Below are 26548 nucleotides of genomic sequence, written 5' to 3'. Positions count from 1 at the left end.
TGTCCTCATGGGTTGTGTGGCTGAAGGAACTTTTGGGATAAAATATCAGATCTCCATCCTAATTCATGTCAGTTTGACCTCCCTGTGGGAGATTCTGTTGGGATTCTGTTGTTTTTAGACCAGGGTTAACACTGCTCTGCACTTCTTGCAATGCTCCCCAGTAGTGATTCCAAGTACAGCTAGAGAAACCTTTTGGCTTCTGTCCTAATGCTTCCTGACCTCTCAGAGATGGAGATTTTACCTTGGAACTTTGGGGATAAATGTCCCTGTGACCATGTAATGAGCGTCTCCTTCTGGGAACGTTACAACATCAGGGATTTTATTTATCTATAGTTAAATAGTTTTGAGCTATAAAAAAAAAAGAGCCTAAAAGATGCAAACAAACTCTCAAATCACAGCAGCCCTGTGGCATCAAGGATTCCAGGGGAGATGTGAGGGCTGGTCTCATCCTGCAGGCTCCTTTCTGTTCCCAGCCAAGGGAACAGGAACTGGTTCTCATCAAGACTTTCTCGGGGTTGACACCTGGGAGGAGAAAAGGAAGGAGCCATTAAATCAGGAATCCTCCAGGTGCCTGGGAAGAGAGGTGGTGGTGGAGTTTCTATTGCCCATAGAGAAATTCCCTCCATCTCATCTGCAGGATGGAGAACTCCACCTGGAGTTCTTGGAGCTGTCAGCTCCTCAGAGAGCGACAAGAAGTGCCTTCCCTGATGGGAACCCCAAATGGGTTGCATTTCAGGCATAATTTGGTTGAGGGAGGCAACGAGAGGTGGAAAACCTCCCCTGAGGCCTCGTTTTGCTGGTGCACATTGAGTTTGGGTCAGAGTAAATTCTCTAAGTGCCCACACCAGCCTTGCTCCCCCATCCCTGGGCACAGCCCCTGCAGCTGCAGCTCCCAGCACTGTTGTGGATCACCTCATGCAGGTGACACTGACAGGGTGGTCACTCCCTGCTTTGGGAGGTGACTCAGTCCCTCCTGGACTCCTGGAAGGGTGGAGATCCAAAGGAGGAAGCCCCAGGTGTCTCCCAGAGCTCTGCTGAGGCCTTACCACTGTGAGCTGTCCAGTTTTGTCCTTGAAGACCTGAGGCTCTGGCCCCACAGTGAACACCATGGTCCCCTCCTTCCCGGAGCCGACGCGGAACCGGAGGCTGGAAGCACAGAACCCCCTGGAGAGCTCTCCCCACAAGAGGCTTTACTCTAAACCCCCTTTACCTCTGTTCCCTGGGCCAATCTCGTTAGAGGAGCAGATCAGAGCCTCCAGCTTAGGTGAATTTCCTAAACAATTGCATTATGCCAGCGAGCCCAAGGGGTTGATGAATGGAACGAGGCTCCCCAGCCCGGGCTTTTGAGTGTTCCTGGTGCAATTAAGCACTGGAAGCTAAGCAGATCTGACCTGGAGGAAAGCACTGAGCACACCAAATCTAATTAGAGCTGAAACGCAAAGGCCAGGCTGAAAAGCTGGAGCAGAAGTGCAGGTTTCACCTGCCAGCTCCAATTCCTGGAGAGGTTGGAGACACGGACTGCATCCACCTGCCAGGAGCTTGGGGCTGGGACTGGGAGGAATCACATTTTGGACTTCCTCAATCCTTCTGGGAGAGGAGTGTTTGTCCTGAGGTGACCCATAGCTTCCCAGCTGGCTTTCCTGAGGCTAATGGGATCCCCTGTGGAACCACTAAGGCCATGACCTCATGCCCAGGTCACATCAGAAAACTGAAAATAAAGTGTGTTTGAAGTACAATCACCTAGAAATAAGTTTGGTTTAGGTAGGTGGGGCATGGGCAGCTGTCAGAGCAGAGCAGCACCCTTAGCAAGGGTTCATTAGCCTGGAAAAAGCCTGGGAAAAAGGCTGGAATGATTTTTAATACATTTTCTCTCAGTGCATCCCATCTCATCTCCCTGTACCTCTGGAAGTCACGAAAACAGAGGTGCTGCTGCACCAGACCTGTCCAGCTTTGGGCACTGTCTGCTGGGGTGATGTCAACAGTCTTGACCTAGTCCAGGCCTAAAAGGTTTTCCCATGAAACTGAGCCTGCCCAGTGCTACCCATCCACCTCCAGAGCTTCCTTACCTTCCCTTCACCACTTTAACGAGGCTTTGCTTGTTGGCCAATATGCAGAGCTTGGTCACTGTCTCAAAGATGTGCTCACACTGCAGTATCACATCTCCCTGGCAACAAAAAAAGAGGGACAAAGTCAGCTGGCATCACCCCAGCACGTGATGGTGCAGAGAAACTCCTCTGGAATGCCAGAGCTGTGACTACCAGGCAGAAGTGACCAGTTTAAACACCCTCTTCAGGGATTATTTAGGATTTATTTGGTCTAAAAAAAGGCAGGAGCATGTCCAGAGAAGGGGATGGAGCTGGGAATGATGTGGAGAATCAGCCACACCAGGAGCAGCTGAGAGAGCTGGTGGGGCTCAGCCAGGAGAAAAGGAGGCTCAGGGGGGATCTTCTCATTCTCCACCACTCCCTGGCAGGTTGTGATTCCAAGGGAAAGTTTTCATGTTGAGACAACAAGAATGTAAAGGCCTGGCTGATTGCACATTGAATAAACATCAGGAATTGTGTCATTCCAGGAGTTTATAGGATGACATTGGAAGCATCAGCCCAATTTCCCACCTTCTGCTTGTTGTCCTCAGGAACATGAATGACCACGATCCCGTCGCTCAGGTTACTGGTGGAGATCCCTTCAAAAGAACCCCAAAATTAGAGGAAAACCTACCAAACCCAGCTCCACACCACGCCTTCCCCCAGGAGAACCAACTCCAGCCCCACGTGGGGAAATGACATTCCTGAAGGAGGGCTCTGTCCTTCCCAAGAGTGAAGACTATTCCCATTCTTAGAGCAAAACACACAAAGTTCCTACTTTGATTAATTAATCTGAACTTTCAAAGTATCTTCTGAAGGTCCCTTTATGTCACCCATTGTCCATAGCACAATTCCAACAGTGGTGATTTAAACCCCTGCACGAGCTGTTTGCTGCAAACCTTTCCCTGGTGCCTTGGTTTTGGTAACAGAAGAGGGAGAAGGATCCATTCTACTCCTGAACTGTAGTTCCAACAGTGCCATGATTAAAAAATACCCACAAACCAGTGTAGGAAAGGTTTGGGTTATTTTTTCTCCCCTCTGTGTCAGTAGAAAGTGATGTCCTCCTGCATTTAAACATTTCAAGGAACTCTTACTCATAAAATCATCCTTCAAGGCTTTGTCCAGCCCCCAGGAAAAGAAGCATAGATCATTCAATTGCCTTTGCAAGACAAAGTCTCAGAATGTCAGCCTTCCTAAAGGATGCCTGGCAGGACAGGAAGCCCCATAACAACTCACAGAATCATCATGGAATGGTTTGGGTTAAAAGGAATGTTAAGGATGATCCCATTCCACCCATCCCATGGGCAGGGACACCTTCCACTAGCCCAGGTTGCTCCTAGTCCCATCCAGCCTTGGACAATGACTCCCACTGGTACCTTTCAGTGTGGAATACTCGATTTTCTGTTTGATCTTGGCCATCTCCACCACGTAGGCCGAGCTCTGGGTCAGCACCAGGAGCCGCTCCCGCGCCTTGAACCCGTTCCTGTCATATTTTATCACGGGGGTCACATACTGAAAACAACGAGTTGGAATCAGCATTTCCACTACTGCAACCTCCTGCTCCAGGGGTTTGGATTTTCCTGACTGGAAGCAGCTCAGCGAGGAGCAGCTCTGCCTGTTCTGTTTTCCAGGCAGTTCCTGGCAGTTTTCCAGGTCCCAGCTCACAGGGATCTGGATTCTCTACACTGGGAAATTCAGGAGGCAGAATTCTGGGAATGATGGAGCCCCTGTGTCCTCTATGCCATAACCATGGGAAGTGCAGGGACACTCCAGCTCTGCTCCTACCCTGGACAGGGCTAGAAACATTCTTTAAGCTTTCATTAAAAGGAATCTTAAATAACTTTGAATTAGGTGTATTTTGAGACCTGTCTCAAATTTAAAAGCGAGGAAATGGTGGCTCTTCATCAGTCCCTGTGTGAGCAAGCAGCTCCAAGACTCCAGTGAAGGGAATTCCAGGAGTTCTGTCCTTTCCCTTACCTTGATGATCTCCCCACGGATCAGCTGCAGCACTTTGGGGTTTAGGTCGTTCTCTTCTGAGGAGCAAACCAGAAAGAGACAGTGGGTGCCAGAGCCCCAGCCCCTGACAGACTCCTCAGCCCCCAGCAAACCCCAGAGAGCTGTTTTAGCCATCTTCATCCCAACTGGCCTTTTCCCCTTGGAACGCTCCTTTCCAAACTGAGGGTGGTCACCTCCAGCTGCTCCCAAACCCATTTTGGTGACTTTTCCTGCCCGACAACTTAAATCACACCATGAGTTTCTGCCTGTTCTTGAGCCTGCTCTTTGTTCAGACCCTGGTCCACCCCAGCCCCCTGGGGAATTCTGCTCAGGTTTACGGCTTTCTGTCCCAGAGGGATCCCAGTACTCCCAGTATGAGAACAATCCAGCAGATCCATTGCTGTGTTCACGTCACTCAGTGTGACAGGGAGGAACTCCAATGGCAGGTGATGCTGCCTCTGCCAGGAGGGGATTTCTCTTGGAAAAGAGTCTGTTTGGTCAAGCAGGAATTTACAGAGCCAGGAGCACGTGGCTGAGGCCTCCAGGGGTCTGCTGGACTCACTCAGGCGCGTCTCCAGGAAGGGCTGGCTGAGGCTCTCCAGGTACCCTTCCTTCTTCCCGCTGAAAACAGCGCTGGTCACCACCTTCTGCTGCAGCTGATGGGAGAAGGAACAGCCTTTACCCTCAGAATTCCTCCCCTGGGAACATCAGCGGGAACACTGCTCCTCCACAGCATCCTCCTGCTCACACACTGCCCACCTGACTCATGGAATCTTGGAATTGTGCTGCGTTGCTTTGGGTTATCCCTGTGTTACACCAAGTGAAGGGGCAGCAGGGAAAACCCTACAGATTTTTGGTATTTATGGATCTTTTCCAATTATATGGAGAGCAGATTTCATGCCATGAATTAAGCCCCATCTGTCTGCTCTGTCCATTATGAGGGACACTGGAGGAAATCCCTAGCAGCAGAAGTTTGCTCTTATCCCTGAGGGACTGGTGGGAGCAGCAGGATGAGAAGGTGCTGCCTGTGTCCCAGGTGATCCTCAGGGAGCAGAGGTCACACTGAACTCCCACATTTGCATTCCAGGGGTTGGTTACCTGCACTTTCCTCTCGGCAGTGAGCCCTCGGCAGTATTTCCTCACCAGGTTCCTCACGCAGATTTTCCGGAGCATCTCGGATGTCTGCAATAAAAAACCCAGGAAAAAATAAAGTAGGGAAGTTGTGCTAACAGCTCTGTCTGTGCCATGAGCCTAAAACCCTGAGGGATTAATTTTGTCTTTATCAGGGCTCGTGAGTTCACATTTCTGTCAGCACATTTCCCCTTTTTATTGCTTAAACCAACAGGGAGCTTCCTCATTTCTCTTGGAAAGACCAACCACTGTGCTATTGCTCCCATTCCCAAACACAGCAGATCCTGGGGTTTTCCAAAGGCTCTGAACACAGGATGAGCCAGCAGCAGATCATTTTCTCCCACCCAGAATGTGCACACACATGGCCACCAAACACACATGGCCACCTCCACCTCCCCAGAGCCCCCAGAAACCCTCACCTCTTCCAGGATCGAGGGGGGCTGGAGCCAGCTCTGGTCCAAGACGTTTTTTGGGAGGTGGTCTCGGAGCTTCATCAGGTAGTGGTACTGTGAAAGCCTCACAAAGTCCCTGTTCTCTGGGCAAAGGGGTTTCTTCCGATTGATGAAGCCATTTATGAACCTACAGAAAATATTCCATGACTTCCAGAAATCCGTGGAAATGAGGGGAGGGACAGTGAACACAGCAGGCTAAGGATCACAGGTGCACTGAGGGTCAGCCATGGAAATCCTAAGCTTTAGAATATTTTAAATATTAATAGGTTTTTAGCAAGTTCTGTTGGCCAAACCACAGCGCTTTGGAGTTCAGAAGGAATCAGCTCAACCTCAGGAGCTGGGCAGAGGGGAGTGGAGAGGGAGGATGGAGGGAATGGAGGGGAATGAGAAAAATTAGGAGGAAATTCCTCCCTGTAAGGGTGAGGCCCCAGCACAGGGAGAAGCTGTGGCTGCCCCTGGATCCCTGGAAGTGTCCAAGGCCAGGCTGGATGGGGCTTGGAGCAGCCTGGGATAGCGTGAGGTGTCCCCTTGGCAGGGGTGGGACTGGATGGGCTTTAAGATCCCTTCCAACCCAAACCATTCTGGGATTCTGTGGTTGGGAAACATGGTTGGGACAGTTACTTCCTGATGGTCTGCACTGCCCACGTCCTCTTCTTGGCCGCCCTCCGTGCCAGGACTCCTCTCCAACAGGCCTCCAGTTTGATTGCTGCAAGAGGGAACCACTCCTGGGCCTTCACATTCACCCAGCAGAAGTTACAACTGGTTATTTTAGCAGCTCTACAAAATCAGCTGGTGGGAACAGCAAGTCAGGAACGTTTAATTCTCAGTTCCACCTGCGCTGTGGGGCTCAGCATCAAGGCCAGGCCTTGTCCCAGCTCTGCCTCCTGCTGTCCCTGCCCACAGCACCAGAAATTCAGGACTTCCCAAGGCTCCAGCTCCTGTGGAAAGCCCAGCCCTAAGAGAATCCCCCATTCCAGAGCCTGTACCTGCTTTCCTCTTCTTCTGGTACGCTCTTTTCCCGAGGAATCCTTTATATTTGGCCTGGAGTCTTGAAACTGGAAAGAAGGCAGAGACACCACTGGCACCTGCAGGGTTGGGGGGGTGAGGAGCCGAGTTCCTGCACTCCAGGGCACAGGGAACAGAGCAGCCACAACACCACTGGCACCAGAAGCAGCCCCTGTAGGAACCAGGCCCTTCAGCAGTGCTTTTCAAGGAACAGGTATCCCTAGGATGAGCAGAAGAGATCCCAATCCTCAGGGAAAGGCACTTGGTGTATCTGGGCACGGGCAGGTCCCCATAGGACCGAGGAGCTCCAAAGGAGCCACATATCCACGACTCAAGCAGGGATTTCCCCCCAGCCTGGAGCAACTTCACTGAGATTTCCATGGATTCTGAGAGCTGTGCAGACCAGGAGAGACCTTAAAGCCCATCCCATTTCACCCCCTGCCATGGGCTGGAACAACTTCCACCAACCCAGGATGCTCCAAGCCCCGCCCAACCCAGAGCCAGGAACAAAGTCCAGACCAAGGGAACTGGAACCTTACTCAGCAGGTGCTTTCTGTACTCAAAGGCATCTTCCGTGGCAAACAGGGTCTTTGGGAAACGGATGAATATTTTGGTTCTGAAAAAGAGACCAGGAGCAGGTTATCCATGGTGAGCCATCCTTCCAGCTGCCCTGAGCAGGCTCAGAGCCCCCACTGAGCTTGGGTGGGTGTAATACCACCCAAGCCTGAGCCACCTTGGGCTGCTCAGGGAAGCAGGAGAAGCCAGAGCCCTAACCCAGAGATGGAAGAAATGAGGTTGGATTCAAGCCCCCACGGAAAAAAAGTAAAAATGGTGAGGGAATTTGTCCATCTGGGGGTTTTCTCTCTCCTTGCTCCTGTCACAGGCAGGACAGAGGATGCAGGACAGCAAACACTGAGCAGCCAGAGCAAGGTATTCACCTTCCTAATTTGTATTCCTCAGGCTTGTAACCAATGTGTTTGATGAGTCTCTCCACACCCTCTGCTGCTGGCCCGTGCCAGTGTGGCCAGGTAGCTGGACAGAGACATTTGTATCTGAAAGATCAGCAGGACATCAATGCAAACAACCTGAAGTTTGAGGAATCCCTTCCTGAAACTGTCCCTCAAATTCCTCCTGCTTTACTCAAGGCAGAAGATGCTAGCACAGATCAAAATGACGCAGACAAAACACAAAGGGTGTTTTTGAAGCAGAAGGGGTTCTGCTGACAACTCCCACTGCTGGGACTCGAGTTTTGCAGCCCTCAGGAGGGCAGGATTACCTGGCCAGAGGGGAAGCAGCTCCCTCACCTTTGCAGGAAGAGCTCGTACTTGCGCCGGTACGCGAAGCCGGCCCGTCTCACCCGCAGGTGCTCCATCAGCCCCAGGTACTTCACCTGGTGTCGGATCAGGAAATCATCAAACTTCCCTGGAGCGAGAGCACACCTTCACTGGTCAGTTCTGTCTGGGGAAGCTCACCCACGTGCCCATGTGTTGGGGGAAATCGGGAAGGCACCAAATCCCCAGTTACCCACGGGGATCCATTTGCTGCCAGCTTAACCAGGCTATTTCTATATAAACACAAACATGTGTACACAATGTACACAGCCTGCTCCAAACAAATCCCTCTGTCTGTTCCTCAGACTCAGCAGAGCCTTCAGCCCCAGCCTTACCAGGCTCCTTGTTCTCATTGGGTTTGATGCAGCGGATGTACGACGGCTCCTTGGACATCAGGATTTCGATCAGACTCGTCAGACTGTTCTTGAACTGGGTTGCAACCTAAGGACAGCATCAAAAGGACTTCCTGAGCTCTGCAACTCCTCCCTGCAGGAAGTGAAATCAACTCCCGGCATCCAGCCTAAACCTGGCACCAAAAGCTGATGGTGCATTGGTAGCCTGGAGTTTCGGAGCGTGGTTGTTTTTGAGCTGGAGCATTTGAGCCCTGGCCTGGACACACCAGGCAGCCCTTCAGCGCTCCCTGCTCCAGGGGGATGTGCTGTGGGATGTCACTTTGTTGGCTGCTGTCTCAGCAGCACCACTGTTCCTCTGCCAGGGAGCTCTCAGGGGTGGGTGGCAGCAAAAACATCCAGTGCAGGAATCCCAGAACCCCACAGTTTATAGGGTGGGAAGGGCCCTCTGGAGATCACCCGGTCCCACCCTCTACCAAGGCAGGGTCACCCAAAGCAGGTGACACAGGAATGTGTCCAGGTGGATTTGGAATGACTCCAAGAGTCCCAGGGCTCTGCCACCCTCCATGGAAAGCTCTTCCTCAGGCTGAGGTGGAACTTGTGTTTTAGTTTATGGCCATCAGGACTGAAGAAGGGATCGGTGATTAAACCAAGGGGAGCCGAGTTGATATTCAGAATTAAGACTAAAGACAGAACTCACAGTCTCTGGTCTCCTCCTGTTGTCCAGTTCTGACAGGAGGAAACAATCCCTGATGATGCAGTTCTTGGAGTTGCACAGCACCTGAAACAGGAGGAGATAAAAGCTGCCCTATTGAGCAGCCCCTCTACTCCTCCTGGGAGCAGCACAGCCCTGGGAACACGCACAGAGGTGCCTAAAGATCAGTGCTAAAGAGAAAAGGATGTTTTTGTCTGCTACAGAGAGTAAATAAATCTTCTGCACCAAGCAGGTGATGTAACAGAACGGCATCCCTTTTGTGCTTACCTCCTTCAGGTTTCTGTACAGCAGATCATTGTTCTTCTCCAGAAATCCTGAAGAAAAATTGAATTGGAAGAAAATAAAAGAGAAAATCAGAACATTCACATCCTCATAATTGTCACTGCAGCCACATTTAAGACTTCCAGGTCAGTGCCTGCAGAAGGCAGGTATTTTGTAATTCCTCTTTCCATCAAGGGAAAGCAGTTTAGGAGCTCAGGAGCTCCAACCCGGCTGTTCTCACTCACCCACAGCACAGTAGGTGACCTCTCCCGCGTAGTGGAGGAGGCGGAAATCCACAAAGTCGATGGATTTCCGCGTTTTCTGATCCGCCAGCTTGCGCCTGCCGGGGGAAAATCCAACAAAACACCAGGAGGAAGAGCAGCAAAGAGATTCCCTCAGCTTGGGGAGAGCCACAGCTGGGGGAGAGCTGGAAATGTGGTGTTTGATCCTATTGATGTGGCTCTGACTGCGGAGTTACGGCCCACGATCAAACCATCATCTCCTCCCTGCTGGCAGCTCCCATAAACCCCTCGGGATACCTGGGATCTACCCTCTGCCAGTTGGCAGCAATCACCAATTCCAGAAATATTAAGTTTTCTTCCCATAACATCCATTTAAATGCATTTTTACTGCTTATGTGGGGGAAAAAGCCACCAAGCTCCCTCAACCCCAAAGTGAACCCAGGGAGGGTGGGGGAAGGATTTCAGACATTTTTCCCTAGAGCAAGAACCCAAATACAAAGGAGGCATCCAAATATTTGAGACTAGCAGGAATATTTTAGAAAGCAAGGATTCCTGGGAGGAAAAAAAAGAACCAAAGAAGAAAAAAAGAGCAACTTCACAGTTGAAGTTTCAGCTTTGTAAGCAGTCACAAACAGCAGAGCTGAGTGTCACAACAGCACGTTCGCGTATCAAAAGCTCCTTCCAAGAGCAGATCCCGTGGAAGTAGCTCCAGCACTTCTATTTAAAGCTTTTAATCAGGCAGAACAGCATTAAGGAACATTGTGGTGACAAGGAAGTTGGCTACAAATTTTCCACTTGGCTGTGGTGGAGTTCAGAGCTGCGGGAGCAGTGACAGCTCAGCGCTGTGACTTTGAATTGATGACTTGTCACAGCCCTTCTGCAGGGACCTGCCAGCACAGCCCGGCGCCAACGCGCTCAGCTGCCACCAAAATGGGATCCAAAACTCCTCCAAATGGAGTATGAACCAAAATGTCAGTCATCTGGGGGGAGAGGAGCCATGAGCATTTTCTCTCCTCTCCGTACTCCAAGCTCACACAGAACAAGATGGGTGTAAATATTTACATATCCCTCCTCAGCCTCAGCCTCGGCTCCTTGTCACAACATCTTCAGCTTTCCCTGGAGTCCATGGAGACCAAAGCATCTATGGCCAAAGCCATTTAACCTTCCTGGGCTAAAATCCTGGGCCAAATCCCTAATTCCCTAATTTTGGTGTGGAATGACAGACTCAGCATCAGAGCAGTGAAGAGACAGAGCCCTGCTCACGCCTCCCAGTGTCCCGGATCCACCCGTGGAGTTTTCCAGCATCAGACACCAGATGGGCTGTTTGATTCCCTCTGGGACAAGATTCCCTCCCCAGCCCTGTCATGGATATGGGATGGGAAGGGTCTGGGGTAGGATACAGAGGGTAAATGCATACGTCACGAAGTGGGCATGGTCTCCTACTTTCTCCTCCAGCTTTTCCAAGAAGCTCAAATCAGTCGCTTCCCCAGGCCGTAAACATTCCTCATCCTGGAACAGCAGGCACTGGATCAGAGCTGCTCTGAGCTCACATTCCCTCCTCAACATCATTCAGGACAACTTTGTCCCACAAACCCAAAGCTCCATTGCAGGGGAAGTAAAACATCCCCCACCTTTAACTCCCCCCAAAACCGGATCCTCTGCCTCACCCTCTGGGGTGTTCGTTACAGGTATCTGTGCTTATGTTTTGGATAACACAGACCCATCCCATAATTAGAGGGGAAAATGTGATTAGGAACCATCAGAGCAAGGCACAGGCCTGCATTTTAATTTAGTACAAACTTTGTTCTTACCAGGATGGAGATTATTCCTTTGTGCTTCTGCTCAACCAAGTCACAGATTATTTTATTGTTAAAATACGGGATTGGTTCCCACTGGAAAAGGGGAAAAGGAAGAACAGATTTAGATTAAAACCTTTTGTTCTCAATTTTTGGAGTTCTCTGGAACTTGAATAACAGCCTCAGATCCCACTGAAATGAGCAAATTGTGAATTAGGATCAACTGAAGGAAAAGGTGACAGCACAGTGATCCATGATCCCACTCCAGAGCTCTCCTGTTTCCAGCAGCTCACACCATCCTCTTGTTCTCTACATAAATCCTGCCCATCTTCCCATGTTTTACACTGCTGGAATCCCTCAGTCTCCAGGGACATTGGGGAAGGTCCTAATTCTTCCTTAAATAATGTCAATTAAGTCTGGGCTAAACTGCACTTCAAAAGGGTTACAGAAAGAGACCCCTGCACATCCTACACTTCCCATGGCAACAATAACAAACTAAAAAAGCAGGATGACTTCCACATTGGTGATCAAAAGCATTCTGTGTAATGGCAGTTCAAAGGGAAAAGGGAGGGGGAAATTTAATTTACCTCAATGCCTTCCAGCTCATACTCCTCCTGCTCTGCTTTCAGGGTCATCTCAATCAGCAGCTGCTGCAGCTTCTCATTGCAGTAATTAATGCAGAACTGCTCAAAGCTTCAGGGAGGTGAAATGAGCAGCGGGTTTGATGTGTTCCAGGGGCACTTTTGCTTCTTCCTCCACGGACTACACCACCCATTCCCATAAAGACCAAACCCCATTTCCACAGGGATCAAATTCCCCATTCCCACACAAACCAACCCACCCCTTGCTCCCACACTGCTGCACCACAGCCCAAACCAGACCTGCAGACGAGCTTTTCCTGGGCTCCAGCTAACCCCTGTCCCCAGCTTTTAGTGCCCTGTACCTTTAACCTTGCTGGGCTGAGGGCACACTCAAAAATTCACACAGAAATGTCCTGTACCCCCAGGCCACCCCAAACCCCAGGAACAGCCCATACCTGTTTGTGTCCAGCACTTCAAAGCCATAAATATCCAGCAGGCCAATCACTGTTTTCTGAGTCGAGTCCTGCCAAAAACACCCCTGCTCTGCCACTGCTCCTTCCCTGCAGGTGGCTGCTTTCACCTGAATTTCAAACTTCCTCTTTGAGAGAAATGTCAGTGGAGAAGCCACTTTAAAGCAGGTAAAGAACTGCTAAAACTCTTTTAACAGAGAGTGACCAAAGGGATTTCCAGCTCAGGGCTGGGGGATGTCCCAGCAGCAGTTGTCCAACATCCCAGGTATTTGGCGATGAGGGTTGTGGGGCCTCTCTGGAGAAACTGCTCAGCATTTTAGGAGCATTCAGGACCCCAGACAAGACACCAACCTTGTTGGCGAGGGAGCCATTGATTTTGTTGACCAGCCAAGTGAAAGTCCTTCCATAAATTGCCTTTGCTACGGCGTCCCGGGCGTAGAACGCCAGATCCACGTTCAGTGGGCTGAGCACCTGGAAATAAAGATATCCCACAGAGGATAAACACCACGGGGGATCAGAGCAAACTTCTGCACAGCCAGGTGACATCTGTGGCTTGGAGAAGCAGCCACCTTGTCCTACAGCACAGCACAGCCACCCCTGGACTGCAGCTATTCCTGCAGGGGGTTGGAATGGGATCGTCTTCAAGGTCCTTTCCAACCCAAACCACTCTGGAATTCCCTGACTCTCCCTACAGCTTTATTTTCCATCAGTGTTCCTTCAGTCTGGTGTATCCCCACCTGCCAGCAGCACTGAGGCACTACATTTTGGTGGGTACTAATTTAGACAAAGTGGGAAAATATTCTGACCTCATTTTACTTCTCTATTATTAAAATAAAAATATAAAATGCTGAAAGAGCAGTTTTTACCAGTGGTTTTTCTCTGTTTGTGCAGCCCAGTTTCCCAGGAAGCACCATGAACTGGGCAAGGGGAAATTGTTTGGCTCAAATACAAGTCCCTGTTCCAGCTTTTTAACAGCTCCTGCCTTGTTCAGCAATAAAACTCCAATATATTTTAGTTTAATGTCTCAGGCTGGGAGAAGGGGGTGTGGAGGTGGAGAGAGACAATCAGAAGGATCTGATTTACACTCAGAACTGTCTCTTCATGCACCCCCAAAGCTGGGACTCTCCCAGATTAATCTGGGACTATGCAGAACTCCCCGGTACCTCCTCGGATCTGGCTTCGATCTTCCTGTGGGTGAGAGCTTCCTGCAGGATGGACAGGTGAGCACCCAGGAGCTGCAGGGAGAGAAATATCTGCACTCAGAGCACAGCCACAGGTCCCTGTTTTAAATAAGCAGCACTGTGTGCTCAGTGGGGCACAACCCCCAGCCCCTCCCCAGCCACCCTCATCTTGGAGGAAATAAGGAAATTTCAGGGAGAAAACTCAAAACAACAAGAGCTGGGTATTTTTATAGTTATCCTTGTGCTCTTGGGAATAAATATTTTGTACCAGTTAAGAAAACCACAGCAAGGTTAAGGTTTTCCTCCTAGCACTGGGAATTCTGACCCGATCTGGGCAGAGGCACCTTGGAAATCCACTTGATCTGGGAGCCGTCGCGGATGATGGCGTGGCCATTGCTGTCCTCTTCAAACTGGATGTTCCCAAGGTGCAGGACACTGGCAACGATTCCAAAGAGATGCTGACAATGGGAGATATTCCATTAGAACACAGGTTCCCACAGCCCTGTGGGGTGCTGCTGATCTTTCCTGTCGTTAATCGACAGAATTTTGGCTGGGCTGAAGGAGGTGAACCAAAGAATCCAGCGGCACCACTGGCATCGTGCTCCTCAGCCACCCAACTCCCTCAATCCCGCAGCATCATGGAATCCCACAATGGTTTGGGGTGGAGAGGAACTTAGAGATCATTTAGTTCCACCCCTACCAGGGCAAGGACACCTTCCACTATCCCAGGCTGCTCCAAGCCCCATCCATCCTTGGATACTTCCAGGGATCCAGGGGCAGCCACAGATTCTCTGGACAACCTGTGCCAAGGACCCAATTTCTTCCCAATATCTACTCCAAGCCTACTCTCTGGCAGTGGGAAACCATTCCCCTCTGTCCTGCTGCTCCAGGCCATTGTCCAAGTCCCTCTCCATGTTTCTTGTCAGCCCCTTCATGTCCTGAAGTGTGTCCTATTCAACCCTTCACCCCCTCCCAGGCACAGCTGCTTCCACCACTTCAGGAGAAGAGCAATCCCTGAAATCCCTTTGCTCAGTCCCTTTCAGCAAGCAGTACCTCCATATCCTTTTCAGTGAAATCAATGATGGAAAAAGCTTTCCGGACTATTTTCCAGTCATTCTTGTCATTTATAGAAAACACTTTGGCACATCGACCCTAGGCAGTAAAAGCAAGATGAATTAATACAATTAATTGATAAAGAACTTTTATTATCAGCAAACACAGACACTTCTGGGCACACTGCTTTCATTTCCAGCTCCCTCAGTGAGTTTTTTCACTGTTATTAATCCTGAGCATGGCTCCTTTGATCAAATCTATCAGTTTATACTTGAAACCCCAAATAAATCAAACCCCCGAGTGTGGAAAGCATCACCATAAATTAGCGGAAGCTGTGCAGGGCTTGATCTTCCAGCTATCCTTTATTTTTAGGGTAAGAACATCTTCTGCCCAAGCTGCATTTTCCAACTCTACAATTCCTGCTGGAGGCACGGAGCAGCTCAGGCTCCCACTGACCTGGATGAGGTACGTGTACTTCTGGGGGTTGCGCTCCAGCCCGAGCCAGCAGAGCAGGTCCTTGTCTCCCCCTTCCAGCAGCTGGTAGAAAATATGGAAATTCCTCTCTCCGTGGTTTTGGTGGACAACTCGTGATTTTTCAATCAGGTAGCTGAGGATGTGCCCTCCCACTGGAGCTCCCTGGCAGAGCAAATCAGGCAGATCAACACCAAAAAATACCAATAATCCCTGTGATTGCTGTTTCTTTATTCCCAGGAATGAGGAACAGGCTCAGGAAAAGCCAAATTCCGCTGTCATTTATCTGCCACCTTTTGTTTAAGAGTGTCCAGCAACAGTACAAGGATTTGCTGTCCTGTAAAAGTAACTTGAGCTTTAAAACTCTCTATCAGCTTTCCATGGAGCACTGCCAGGATTGCCAGCAATGCTGGAAGTTTTCAGGATGGATAACCAGTGACCTCACCTGCGAAATGCAAGGTGTGTAAAAACAGGGTCAGAAATGTGCAGGGTAAGAATTAATAAATCCTGGGCTGTCTGCTCAGCACCCAGGAGGTTTCTCAGACCCAGCTCCTTTTCCCAGCGCTCCACTGAGCTTGTTCTCACCTTAAAATCAAACTGGATATCCATGTACTTCCCAAATCTGCTGGAGTTGTCGTTGCGCAGGGTTTTTGCATTCCCAAAAGCCTGGGGGGTAAACACAGAGGGAAAGTCACTTCTCACCTCACTGGGAGCCTCACGCCCAGCTCCAGTAACCAAGATTTGCTGCTTCAGCCAAGCCCCACTGAATTTAGTGGGATTAAAGAAGTACAAACTGATGCATCTCCATAGCTTTAAAGTGGAATTCTGCTAAACCAATTACTGATTTTTCTTACCTAACCTACAACTGAGGTGCCAAGGAACTGCTGCACGCTGCAGTTTTCTTGTATTTCCTTGTATTTCTTTCAGCCATCCTCAAACTGAACCCCCAAATTTAAATTTTCAAACATTAAATTACACTAAATCCCAAATATTCTCTCAAAGGCTGAGCCAATATCGGCCATTCTTGCTCAGTGCTGCAGATTTGCAGGGAATCCTCGAGCAGTGAGGCCACCAACTGCAACCCCTCTGCATTTTGGGTTGAGTTTCTCACCTCGAGGACAGGGTTGGAGAGCAGGAGCCGGTCCCGGACAGTCTGGAGCTGCTCTGTGGTGGGACAGGTGACTGCGTAGTACTGCAGGATCTTCTTGGATGCCTCTGTCTTCCCAGCCCCACTCTCCCCAGAGATGAGGATGAAGTGGTTGTTGTACTCGCTGCACATCACCCTGTAGGCGTTGTCAGCTATGGCATAGCTGGGATGGGCACAGGAGGCATCCAGAGGGGAAACATCCATTAGGAATGGCACAGGAGGAGGAATAGCAAAGGGTTTCCAGGAGTTTTTACTCCTGGTTTAATTTTATAAGTATTGGACAGGGTCATAGAATCCTGAAATGGGTTGGAAGGGATCGTAGAGATTATCTCATTCCAGCCCCCCTGCCATGGGCAGGGACTCCCATTGTGAAAGCTGGGCTTAAAACCTGAGCCTGACTCAAGGCCTGACAGCAAAAACCAAGCCTAGAGACTGTGGACACCCCCCGTGGTGCCAGGACAGCATTACAGGGAAATCCCAAAGTAGGAACAGGCACAGAGAGCCCAAGGGAACACTCACAGGTGTGGGGGCAGCTCAAAGAAGTTCACGCCCCTATAAAGCTGCATCTGGGTCACTGTGTAAATGTCCAGCTCCTGGTAGGGGTTCACAGACACCAGCAGAGATCCAATGTAGGTCTGCAGGGAGAGAGAGCCTGGTGGGACACCTGCTCCACCCCAAAACCCCAAAGGAGGAGCCAAAGGACACCTGCTCCACCCCAAAACCCCAAAGGAGGAGCCAAAGGACACCTGGTCCACCCCAAAACCCCAAAGGAGGAGCCAAAGGACACCTGCTCCACCCCAAAACCCCAAAGGAGGAGCCGAGTACCTCAGGACATTATCCACAGAAAAATGTCAAAGACGATACAGAGCTTGTTGTGAGAGAGCCAAAACAACCAACCAGAACTCTTCCCAAACCAATGCCAAACTTCTTCCAAAATCCTCCTGGTTACAAGTAAAGCTGAACCATGACAGCAAGCTCAGAGCCTGACAATTTAAATGCAAGGATTTGGGATCTCTTGGTGCTTCCAGGACCTTTTTCCTACTAAAGTTAACACAACACAAAATCCTCAGCCCTTCCCAGACAAACCTTGTCCTGCCTTCCTTCAACCACAGCACTCCCTTTCCCATTCCCTTCCTATTTACATCCTTGAAAGCTTTGCAAGACAGCTCAGAGCAAGCTGAGATTTATTTTCATGAGTTAAAAGGAGATCAGTTACTCCTGGGTGATCTCTCTGCTGGGCACACCTTGTTGGATACACAGAGGATACTCAGCTCTTCCTCCTGGACCTGAGCAGCGAGGCCACCTCAGGGACATTCCAGCAGCCACAAGGCCACCTCAGGGACATTCCAGCAGGGACAAACCCACAGCAGCAGCAGCACTTACGTAGATGAGGTTCTCCTGGTAGCGCTTCCGAAGGTTGTTGAGGAAGGCAGCCTCGCTGGTGTGGGAATCCAGGAGGACAAAATCCTGCACCCCGACCTTGTCCCGGGCTATCAGAGCCCCTTCCATGTTGGCGTCGCCGTTCTCGTCCACTTCTTCCTTCTACAACACAAAGGTTGTGGGATGCAGTGTTAGGAGGGGCCTTCCCCAGGGCCAAATCAGCCTTGCACAGGTAATTCCAAGAGATTCCAGCTTGTCCAAGGATGGCAATTCCATCCAAGCTCTTCAGAGCCCAGATGTCCCAGACTCGCTGCTGTGAGCAGGGAAGAAGATCCTGGTTTCCATCAAAACTGAGACAAGCCCAGCCCTGGAGATGCAGCTGGGATCTGAACACCCAGTAACTCAGTCTAGACAGAATTTTCCAGGCACAAAGTTGGAACAAACAGTGGAAGGCAGCAGAAAAATCCTTAATTTTTTTCCCCTTTATACAGATCTAGGCATGGAAATGGAGAATCCCTGGAAAAGGCTGCAAGGGGCTTGACTTGTAGGCAAAAAGATGAATCCCACAGCACCACTCTGCACAAGAATGTCATTCCCAGTGCTTCCCAGCAGCAGCTCCAAGTCAGCTTTCATTTCTGGCAGCAGATGTCCCCACACGCCAGTGAGAGATACGGCCACTGCTGCTAAAACTGATCAGAGAGCAACTAAACAAAACCTAAACCTTGCCTCGTACCCCCCATCCTTCTCCAAAGGCTGAGAGATGCAAAAAAGGCTGCCCCTGACAAAACCAAATCCTCTTGCACCCTCCACTTGTGATTCTTTGTGGTTGAAATTGAATTTATCTGTGAAATTCTCACTGCTGAGGGTCAAGCTCGATTCCCAGGCTATGAGAATAAAACGTGCTTTTTATTTACTTAAACCAAACTGCTAATTTCATGCTAGCAAATAAAAAACCCACATTTTTGTCTACATACTTCATATGGGTTTGTCTACATCACACATATTTTATGGCATTACTGTGCTAAAGCTGGGTTTTCAGGAGCCCTTTTGGTGTTTTTGCAGACACCAGGATAACCCAGTTCAGACAGGAATCCCGATCCTAAGGCATAAACGGACAGAAATGAATTCACCACAGCTGGAGCATCTTACCTTGGAGTAAACTGCCTTGGAATGAGCTTCCCTTGGAGGGTTCCAGGATTGGATAATTAGGGGAGGAAGGTGGCTGAGCAGCTCCAGGCTGTGCTCACCAGCCCAGCACCTTTGCTGTTCTCCTCCTGCCCTTGGGGAATGTTGGCTCGTCCCATTTTGCTGCTCCACTGCTCAAGGGGACGTCGTGGTTGTGTGTCAGGTTTTCAACCAGCACTAAAAGGACGGTGCTCTGTTCCTGTAGGGCCACGTGGGGTTCTGCCCCCCTTTTCTTAAATTTAATTTTGGTTTTTTGAAAGAAGAAGCTTTGCACCTTGGGAATAGGCACAAAATTGAGCGTTGCTGCTGAGCTCTGGTGAACCCTGGCTCTGGAGGGAGGTTTTTGGGATGAGCCTGCAGGCGCTGGTGGACATTGGGGCTCAGTGGATTTGGGAGCAGAATTGTGTAAAATGAAGAGCAAATGACCCAACCATGCAATATCTTTTATAACTGAGGCAAACTTGGACAAATCAGCTCTTAAACAGGAATTTTAGGTTATTCTCATTTTAGTCTAGCCTGTTCTTTGTGTTTATCTCTTTGAGAGTGAGCTGAGTTTTGAGATTTATGCTCAGCAGCAACAAGACCACAACACTCCAGAGAGAAAGATCCCCTGAAAGCAGATTATTTAAATAAAAAATAAATAAACCACACCTGCACTCAATTCACACACAAGGAATGCCATTTCTTGCTTTGCTGACTGTCCCCAGCCCCCGGCAGGCGGGACACAGAATTCCTCATTTTTCCTTAGCCAGGGCATGACCTGATTGTGATCACTTTTCTGTCAGAAAGTTCCCTACTTTTTCCTTTTAATATTAATATTCTTTTTGCCCACCCCTGCCTGTGACCACTCTCACCCATTTGTTGTGCCTGTTCTTAGCTCAGGCTCCATTGTTTTGGAAGATGAAATAAAGGATGATTTTTACTTCTTAAACCAACACCTGGACAGGCCCCCCTGCCAGTGCAGGGAGGAACATGGAAGGGGGAGAGAGAAAAGAGAATAAAAATGAAAATAATAAAATAATAATAAAGTAAAATAATAATAGGATTTTTCTTCTGAAAAAGCTCTCAGAACAAGCCACTTTTCCTTTCTCTCCCAGCTGGGAAGCAGGAAAGGATCAGCCTGACTCCTCCTTGGCATCTGCCTGCTCAGGTTTCCTCAACCCACTTCTCTCACGTGTATGTTAATGAGTAAATGAAACTGCTCCCCACCAGACAAAACTCCTGAACTCTTTCCTGGGCTATTTTGTGCCCAGATTTTCTCGGTATTTTGCTGGTGCTGATAAATTTACAATGCCAGCACCTTTTAGTGCCCTGTCCCCCACCCATTTCTGGAAGTTCACTGCGAGTTTTGTGCTTTCCTGAGTAAGAGATGCCCCAGGACTCATCAGTGCCCATGACCCCAGCAAGACATTGCTCTTTTAAGGGATTATTTCCCTTCCCTCATCACTCAGGAGCCAGGAGATCTCTTTCTCTCCTAAAGACACGAGCTTTATCAGAAAACCTCTCCCTCACTACAATGAGGGGTTTTGCTTTTCCCACAGGGATTTGTCTGTCAACAGGGAAACTGCAAGGAAGTCTGTGGGATCACAGCACAAATTCCTGAGCTCTGCAGCTCCTGAGAAAGAATCAGACAGAACAGAGCGGTTTCTTTGACAAAGTTTGCACCAGTTTGAAGCAAGATCTGTCAAAAAAAAACCAACTTTAAAAAGACAGAAAGAAACTTTGCAAAAATTATTACTTATCTTCACCAAAGGATCAAAGCTTGATTTTTCAGACGATGCTCCACTGATGTTTCTTTGGTTTAAGGTCACAGAACAGAAGAGATGCAGGTACAGGGGGGAGGAGGATCACTTATGAGGCCACAGCTATTTTGGGAGCACTGGGAAAGCCCAAACCATGCAGGTGAGAGGTTCAGGTGGGCACCTTTGAAATCCTCATAGCTCCCACCCACGCAGGAAACTGCACCAAAAGGTTCAACCCAGCAAACCCAGGTTTATTTGGGCCACCAATTCCACCCACAAGAGCATAAAAATCTCCTCAAGGACCCTCCAAATCCCCAAACCATCCTGGAGCTGCTGCATTTCCCTTCCACCGCCCTGCAAATTCCCAGCTGGTTTTATGTCACACCTGAGTCCTGCTTCATCTTCACCCTCCCCTCACCTCCTTGTCCAGCCCGTGCTGCTTCCACAGAGTCCCTGGGGCTGGAATTGAGGCCCACGGACACCCCGGATCGTGTTTCGGGTCCCTCCTTGGGCAGGGATGTGCCATCCTCGCGCTTTAATGAATTATCCAAGAGCTGTCAGCAGCTGCCGACAGCAGCCCCAGGAGCTTCTGCCTCTCACCAAAACACCCACGGCTGCCTCTGGGGATGAACCGATGGGCTCTGACCTTCCCGATGGGCAATTTGGGCAAATCCGGGCACAAAATACATCCCATCGCTCCGCAGCCCCTTCCCACAGCTCCCGCCTTGGCTCCCACTAGAGGTCACTGCAAAACCCAGTTTAAGTCGCTGTTTCCATGGATTTTCCTTCTTTTATTCTTTTCTTTTCTTTTTTTTTTTTTTTTTTTTCATATTCAACAGACAGCTTTCTCCCCCCAAAAAATTATTTTCCTGCTGGACACCAACTCCCACCAATTTCCAACAGGATAAAACCCATCCATTTGGGAAACCAACGATCCACGAGCGGCACCAGGCGACCTCTCCGTTCTCCAGACAATGCTTCCATGGATTATGAGTTCTGTATTTAAGGAGTTTCCCACCCACGTCCCACCTCGCTGGATGACGAACTCCTGAAGAGACTCGTGGCAGGATCAGGTTCTCCAGAAATGGAAGAGCCCTTCCTGTGCCACAGGATACCTTGGTCTTACAGCAGCACTCAGGAACCGGATCTCTTCCCTCACGCCTCGGAGCATGAGCCAGGCAAAGGCATTTCTGACTTATCCTCAGCTAATAAATATTGGTGATGAACAAAACCATTCAAAACTTAAAATGGAAAAACCCTCAATAAGGCACATTTTCACAGAGAAGTGGAAGGAGCATCTGTTTGTCAGTCAGGTTGTTTAGACCTCTCTGTTTCTCAACAGAATCAGGTTTTGGTAACAGAAAATTAACCCCAACAATCCCAGCCTGTCCCTGAGAGCTTTGTCCAACTGCTCCTGGAGCTCTGGCAGCCTGGGAGCTGTGCCCATTCCCTGGGGAGCCTGGGCAGTGCCCCTTTGGAGGAAGAACCTTTCCTTGATATCCAACCTAAACCCCACTGACACATCTCCAGCATCCTGGAAATCTCTGTGATTTCCAAACGTTTTATTTTTGCCTGTTCTCTGTAGTTACAGGCCTGAGATAAAATCATATAAAAGCGGTGCCTCGGGAAGGTGCAATAAGTGAACGTCCCTGGAGTCATCTGATTCAAAGAGACATGAGATAAAAAGATAGATGTGAGATTTAAAATAGACACAAGATTTAAAATAGACACAAGATTTAATAGAGAGTGTCAGGCTTGGCCAGCACAGCGGAGCTCGGGGCAGCACTGTTCACACACGTTCCCTCAGGAACATGGGAACTCTGTTTTGGAAATACTCATTTACTGCGAGAGGCAGCAGCTCCCTGACCCATCCTGCTCCCCTCGTGTGCTCCAGGAATTCGCTCATTAAGAGTCCTGGGCTGCAGGGATCACAACAAGGAACCCCTCGGGCTCTGCTCCACCCTCGGCTCTCTCGGGAGGAATTGGCCCAAGGGGCCGTGACCACGGAGAATGGAAAAGGAAGATGTTCTGCCAGAGGCACTTGGCAGGGTCAGCGGGGGAGCACGGCCACGTCCCGGCAATCCTGGATCTTCCTACTGCAGTGACCTCGAGGTCAGGACTCCAGCGCTCCGTAGGGATGCCCTGTGTCTGCTCCAGGAGCAGTCAGGACTCATCCAATTGTCCCCAAAGGAAATTCAGAGTGTCAGATGTTGGCAGCAGGACTTGGGGTGACACATCCCCACCCAGGAAGAACAGCCAGCCCAGGGCAATGGGAACACTTTCCCCCTCCTGAGGAAACCTTGGTGCGGCTCCTGAGAATTCATCTGCTCGGCTTAGTTTTCAGATAAATGAGAATCCCATAAAAAAGGGATTAAAGCAGAGCAGATTCCACCACAGGACCAAGTTACGCTCGTCCCGTCACAGCAAAGCCAACAAAACAAGATGATTTTTGGATATTTCACTGAGACTTTTCACAGATCTCTGGAAGCCTCTTTCAGATTTCTAACAGAACTGGAATGCTGGACATGGACCATGCTTGGGAATGCAGCAGCCATGGAAAAGGGATATTTTGTGTGTGCAGGAAGGCACTTGGACTGTCTGGCACTACTGTACACGCTCCTCGAGGCAGGAGAATTCATAAATACAATTATACTGTGGAAAAATTTACACATTGTAACCTAATTTCTTTTCAAAAGAATACAGAATAAGAGGGTTTTAAGGTTAATCAACAGCCCAGGGAAACGCCAAGAGTTCTTAAGGCCTCTTGTCTGTCTCCAGGGCATGGTCTGCTATAGACTTGTTAAAGGGTGACTGTCTGTCTTTCTCAATAGAGGAGAGGTCGAGGTGAACCACTTCACTTTCATAAATCAAAAGAAAGAAAAAAAGTGAGAAAATCTCCTGAGTTCAAACATTTCTTTAAACCCCAAACTTTAAATACTAAATGGGCTTCATGGCTGCCATTTTGAAAAACATTAGTTTGCCAAAGGACCCTTTTGATTCCTATTGGAAAAGCGAACGCTCACAGATAATCCATTGAGAATCCAAACCCCCACAAAAGGCTCCCTGAAACAATCGCGGCGCTGCTGAAGGACAACATTTTTGTGCCCAAAAGAAAACATTTTAACGCGCTACAATCCATGACACATATATTCCTCCATTTCCTTTCAGTAATTATTCATTAGAAAACATTTAACGTCACTGCGGATTTCACACTGGGCAGTCTGCACACAAAGGAGAAGAGTTGGCCCATTTAGAAGGGGCTGAGGCCGCCTTTTCTCATCCCAGGAGCTCCAAGGCGGAGGGGGCTGCCGGACACAAGGGGCCGGCTAAATTGTGCGGTTAACGGTCAAAGCCCCCCTGCCTACTTTGACACTCATTTAAAGATGACGGGGAACAATAGAGATTTGTTCTTAGCAACTCTTTCTTGTGCCACAGGGTCCCCGTCGGCCGCGCCGGGCGCTCCGAGGCCTGCGAGCGGGGCCGAGGCCTGGGCCCACCTGCCCCCAGCGCTCCCCACTTTAACACAACGAGACAGGTAAAGAATATGGGCAAAAAAGAGCCCCATTCACCATGTCAGCTTGAATAAAACAATGGCCTGTCAGGTTAATGTGAGCAGCTCGCATTTTGGGTCGGTGCCAGCAAGCCAGGCCCAGGTTAGGCAAACACTTCCCACCCCAGAATTCCCAGTTTGCACCAGTGCTCCCAGGTTACAGCAGGCACCCAAGCATTCCAGCACCTGACTTAGAGCATAAAACACTTTTTATAGCTTTTTTTTTACTCGTAGGAAGGGCCCTTGTGCTGTCTCAGCTTGTTTCACACGCACAGAGATGCTGCACAAAACTCCGTGCTCATCCCTGCACCCCAGACATGCTGGATGAGTGAGGAAAGCAGCAGCAATTCCACTTCCCTTGGGAAATTTAGGACCAGGTAAAACCCAGCTCAAAGCCTGTCTGACCAGAGAACGGACACTAAAGTGCTCATTCTCTCAGTTATTGGCTTTTAGATATAAATTTCAGAGTTTTCCTCATGCTTAGATTTACTGCCACTGCTGGACCAGAGACAGCTCCGTAATGAACCCTGAATCCTTATTAATTGCAGCACAGGATGGTTTATCAGAAAACATCAATTACTGATAAACTCCATGGCTAACCTCTGTATGCTCCAGAGCATTCCATAGTTGACAGAGCACAGGATTTCCAGTTGAAAAACTAAAATTCAGAGTTAAAAGTCCTGGGAATGTGGCAAGGCAGATTTATTCAATTTCTAGGAAAGAGAAGGATGGTCCTGGAGTATCTGACAGTCCCTAAGGTACAGGGAGAGGAGCATTTAACCATGAATTAACCATAAATTCATGTTTTCCAAGCTGAACACACCTATAGGGTGTTTATAAGCCTTCAGGACAGAACAGAGAACCAGAGGAAAACGGCCCCAAAATCACATTTATGGACACAGCAAGAAGGCCACTGAAAAATCAGGGATTGGGATCACATCTCCCATAGGATTGTTCCAACATCCCCCAAAGACCAAACCCTCTGGGCACCAGGCAGCAGAAAGGAACTGCCTGTGCGTGTCAGCATCACAACTGAGAGCAGATGAGACAAACGACACCTTGGACAACAATTCCCAGCCCAAACCAAGATTACAACTCCAGTTCCCACAGCAAAAGCCAGTTTTTATCACTCCATAAGAACTCCCCAAAAGTCAGGGGCTGCTTCCATAGCACCTACAGACCACAGACTTGCAGAGGCTGCAAGGCAAGGTCTGATTCAGGAACTGCAGCCAAGGTCACCCAAAGCTCTCTGTGATTTAGGACAGGCTTTGCTCTGGCTCTGCTCTTTCAGGGTTGAGGGGACAGCAGTGCCAGGGCTGCAGTTTTGGGTGGGAGGAGCAGTAAAGAGGCTGGATGGGCTCATGGTCTGGTTGAGGATTTACTGGCAGAGCAGGATTCCAGCTGAGCCTGGAGATGCAGCCACAATGGGAATAAAGAGCAAAAACCTCCTCCAAACTCCTTCCGAAAACATCTTCATCCGCCTTTCCCTGGTTCGGGTTCCCTGGAACCCGACACACAAAGCACTCCAGTAACAAGCTTTTAAATTCAGGAGTCAGGCATGGAGGCCACATCAGAGTTTCATTCTGGGAGCTGCCGCCTGAAGCCACACGAGAACCCCGCTCTCCTCCTGGGAGAGGGGCACCAGACCTGCAGCTTCAACCAGCAGAGTGTCAATACAGGAGTGTCTGTAAAGCAAATAATTTCTCTTCTCTTCAAAATCATCTTTTCCCTATCCTTCAAGGTAGCTTGCAGTGCACCAGAGCTGTTTCTGAGAGTGGGAAGGGCCTGGTTGCTGGCTCAGTGACCATCCATCACTGCCTGCAGCTCTGGAGCCAAGGGAAGGGAAAGGGAACACTCTGCTCTTGGCTTGTTACAGGCACAGGGATGGAGAAGGGAAATGAAGAGCCACTGTGACCCCCTCTGAGAGCATCCAGGTTGGTTCTACTCCATAGCAGGAATAGAGGACATCTCCAGCATTCCAAATGTAGCAGGACCCACACATCAGGGTCACCTAAGGGCAGCTCCTCTGGGTTTGGGTTTAAGTAAGGATCAAGATTCCTCAGGCACTCCCAGACTCTGGCGTTGCCAGCCCCTTTCTCCACTGATCAGAAAAAAATCCCTTTTTATCATGTAGGTGAAAATCAGCTCCTTCCCTCCTCCTTTGGTCCCACCATTCTCTCCAAAATACCCCAAAACTTCTGCCTCTATTCCTTGGAGAAGGACAACAACCACTGCTCGCAGTCAGGTCCCAGCTTGCCATTATCCAGAAATTCCCAGTTTAAAGTGCCCATTAGCATAAAACCTTAGGAAAAGCTCTGAACTTACCCCACGTTTCCACATTGCTACAAAAAGGCAAGCCAAGAAGGAAAGAGGGAAAAATTAATCCCCCCCCCCCATCTTCTGAAGCACAAAACGACTCATTCCAT

General features: G+C 49.4%; 1 protein-coding gene across 1 annotated transcript; it reads right to left on the bottom strand.

Moving 5' to 3' along the window:
* Window positions 1–363: 363 nt before the first annotated feature.
* MYO1H (myosin IH) lies at window positions 364–26548 on the bottom strand. The gene is made up of 32 exons (XM_088064963.1): window positions 26448–26548; window positions 17649–17807; window positions 16785–16900; window positions 16230–16428; window positions 15704–15784; window positions 15104–15283; window positions 14648–14746; window positions 13939–14052; window positions 13577–13648; window positions 12765–12884; window positions 12399–12466; window positions 11950–12055; window positions 11378–11458; window positions 10984–11075; window positions 9570–9664; window positions 9331–9377; window positions 9049–9129; window positions 8334–8439; window positions 7972–8089; window positions 7606–7719; window positions 7207–7283; window positions 6649–6717; window positions 6284–6368; window positions 5630–5789; window positions 5178–5261; window positions 4642–4735; window positions 4062–4117; window positions 3461–3596; window positions 2616–2683; window positions 2067–2164; window positions 1047–1146; window positions 364–522 (listed from the first exon to the last, which is right to left on the bottom strand). The coding sequence occupies exons 1-32, from the start codon at window positions 26460–26462 to the stop codon at window positions 499–501; spliced, it is 3114 nt and encodes a 1037-aa protein (XP_087921089.1). The 5' UTR covers window positions 26463–26548; the 3' UTR covers window positions 364–498.

Source organism: Pseudopodoces humilis, chromosome 20 (genome assembly GCF_049639895.1).
Source record: "Pseudopodoces humilis isolate 2021_Gansu_Grassland_sample_001 chromosome 20, ASM4963989v1, whole genome shotgun sequence".
NCBI classification, from domain to species: Eukaryota; Metazoa; Chordata; class Aves; order Passeriformes; family Paridae; genus Pseudopodoces; species Pseudopodoces humilis.
This window is presented reverse-complemented; position numbering and strand designations above follow the sequence as displayed.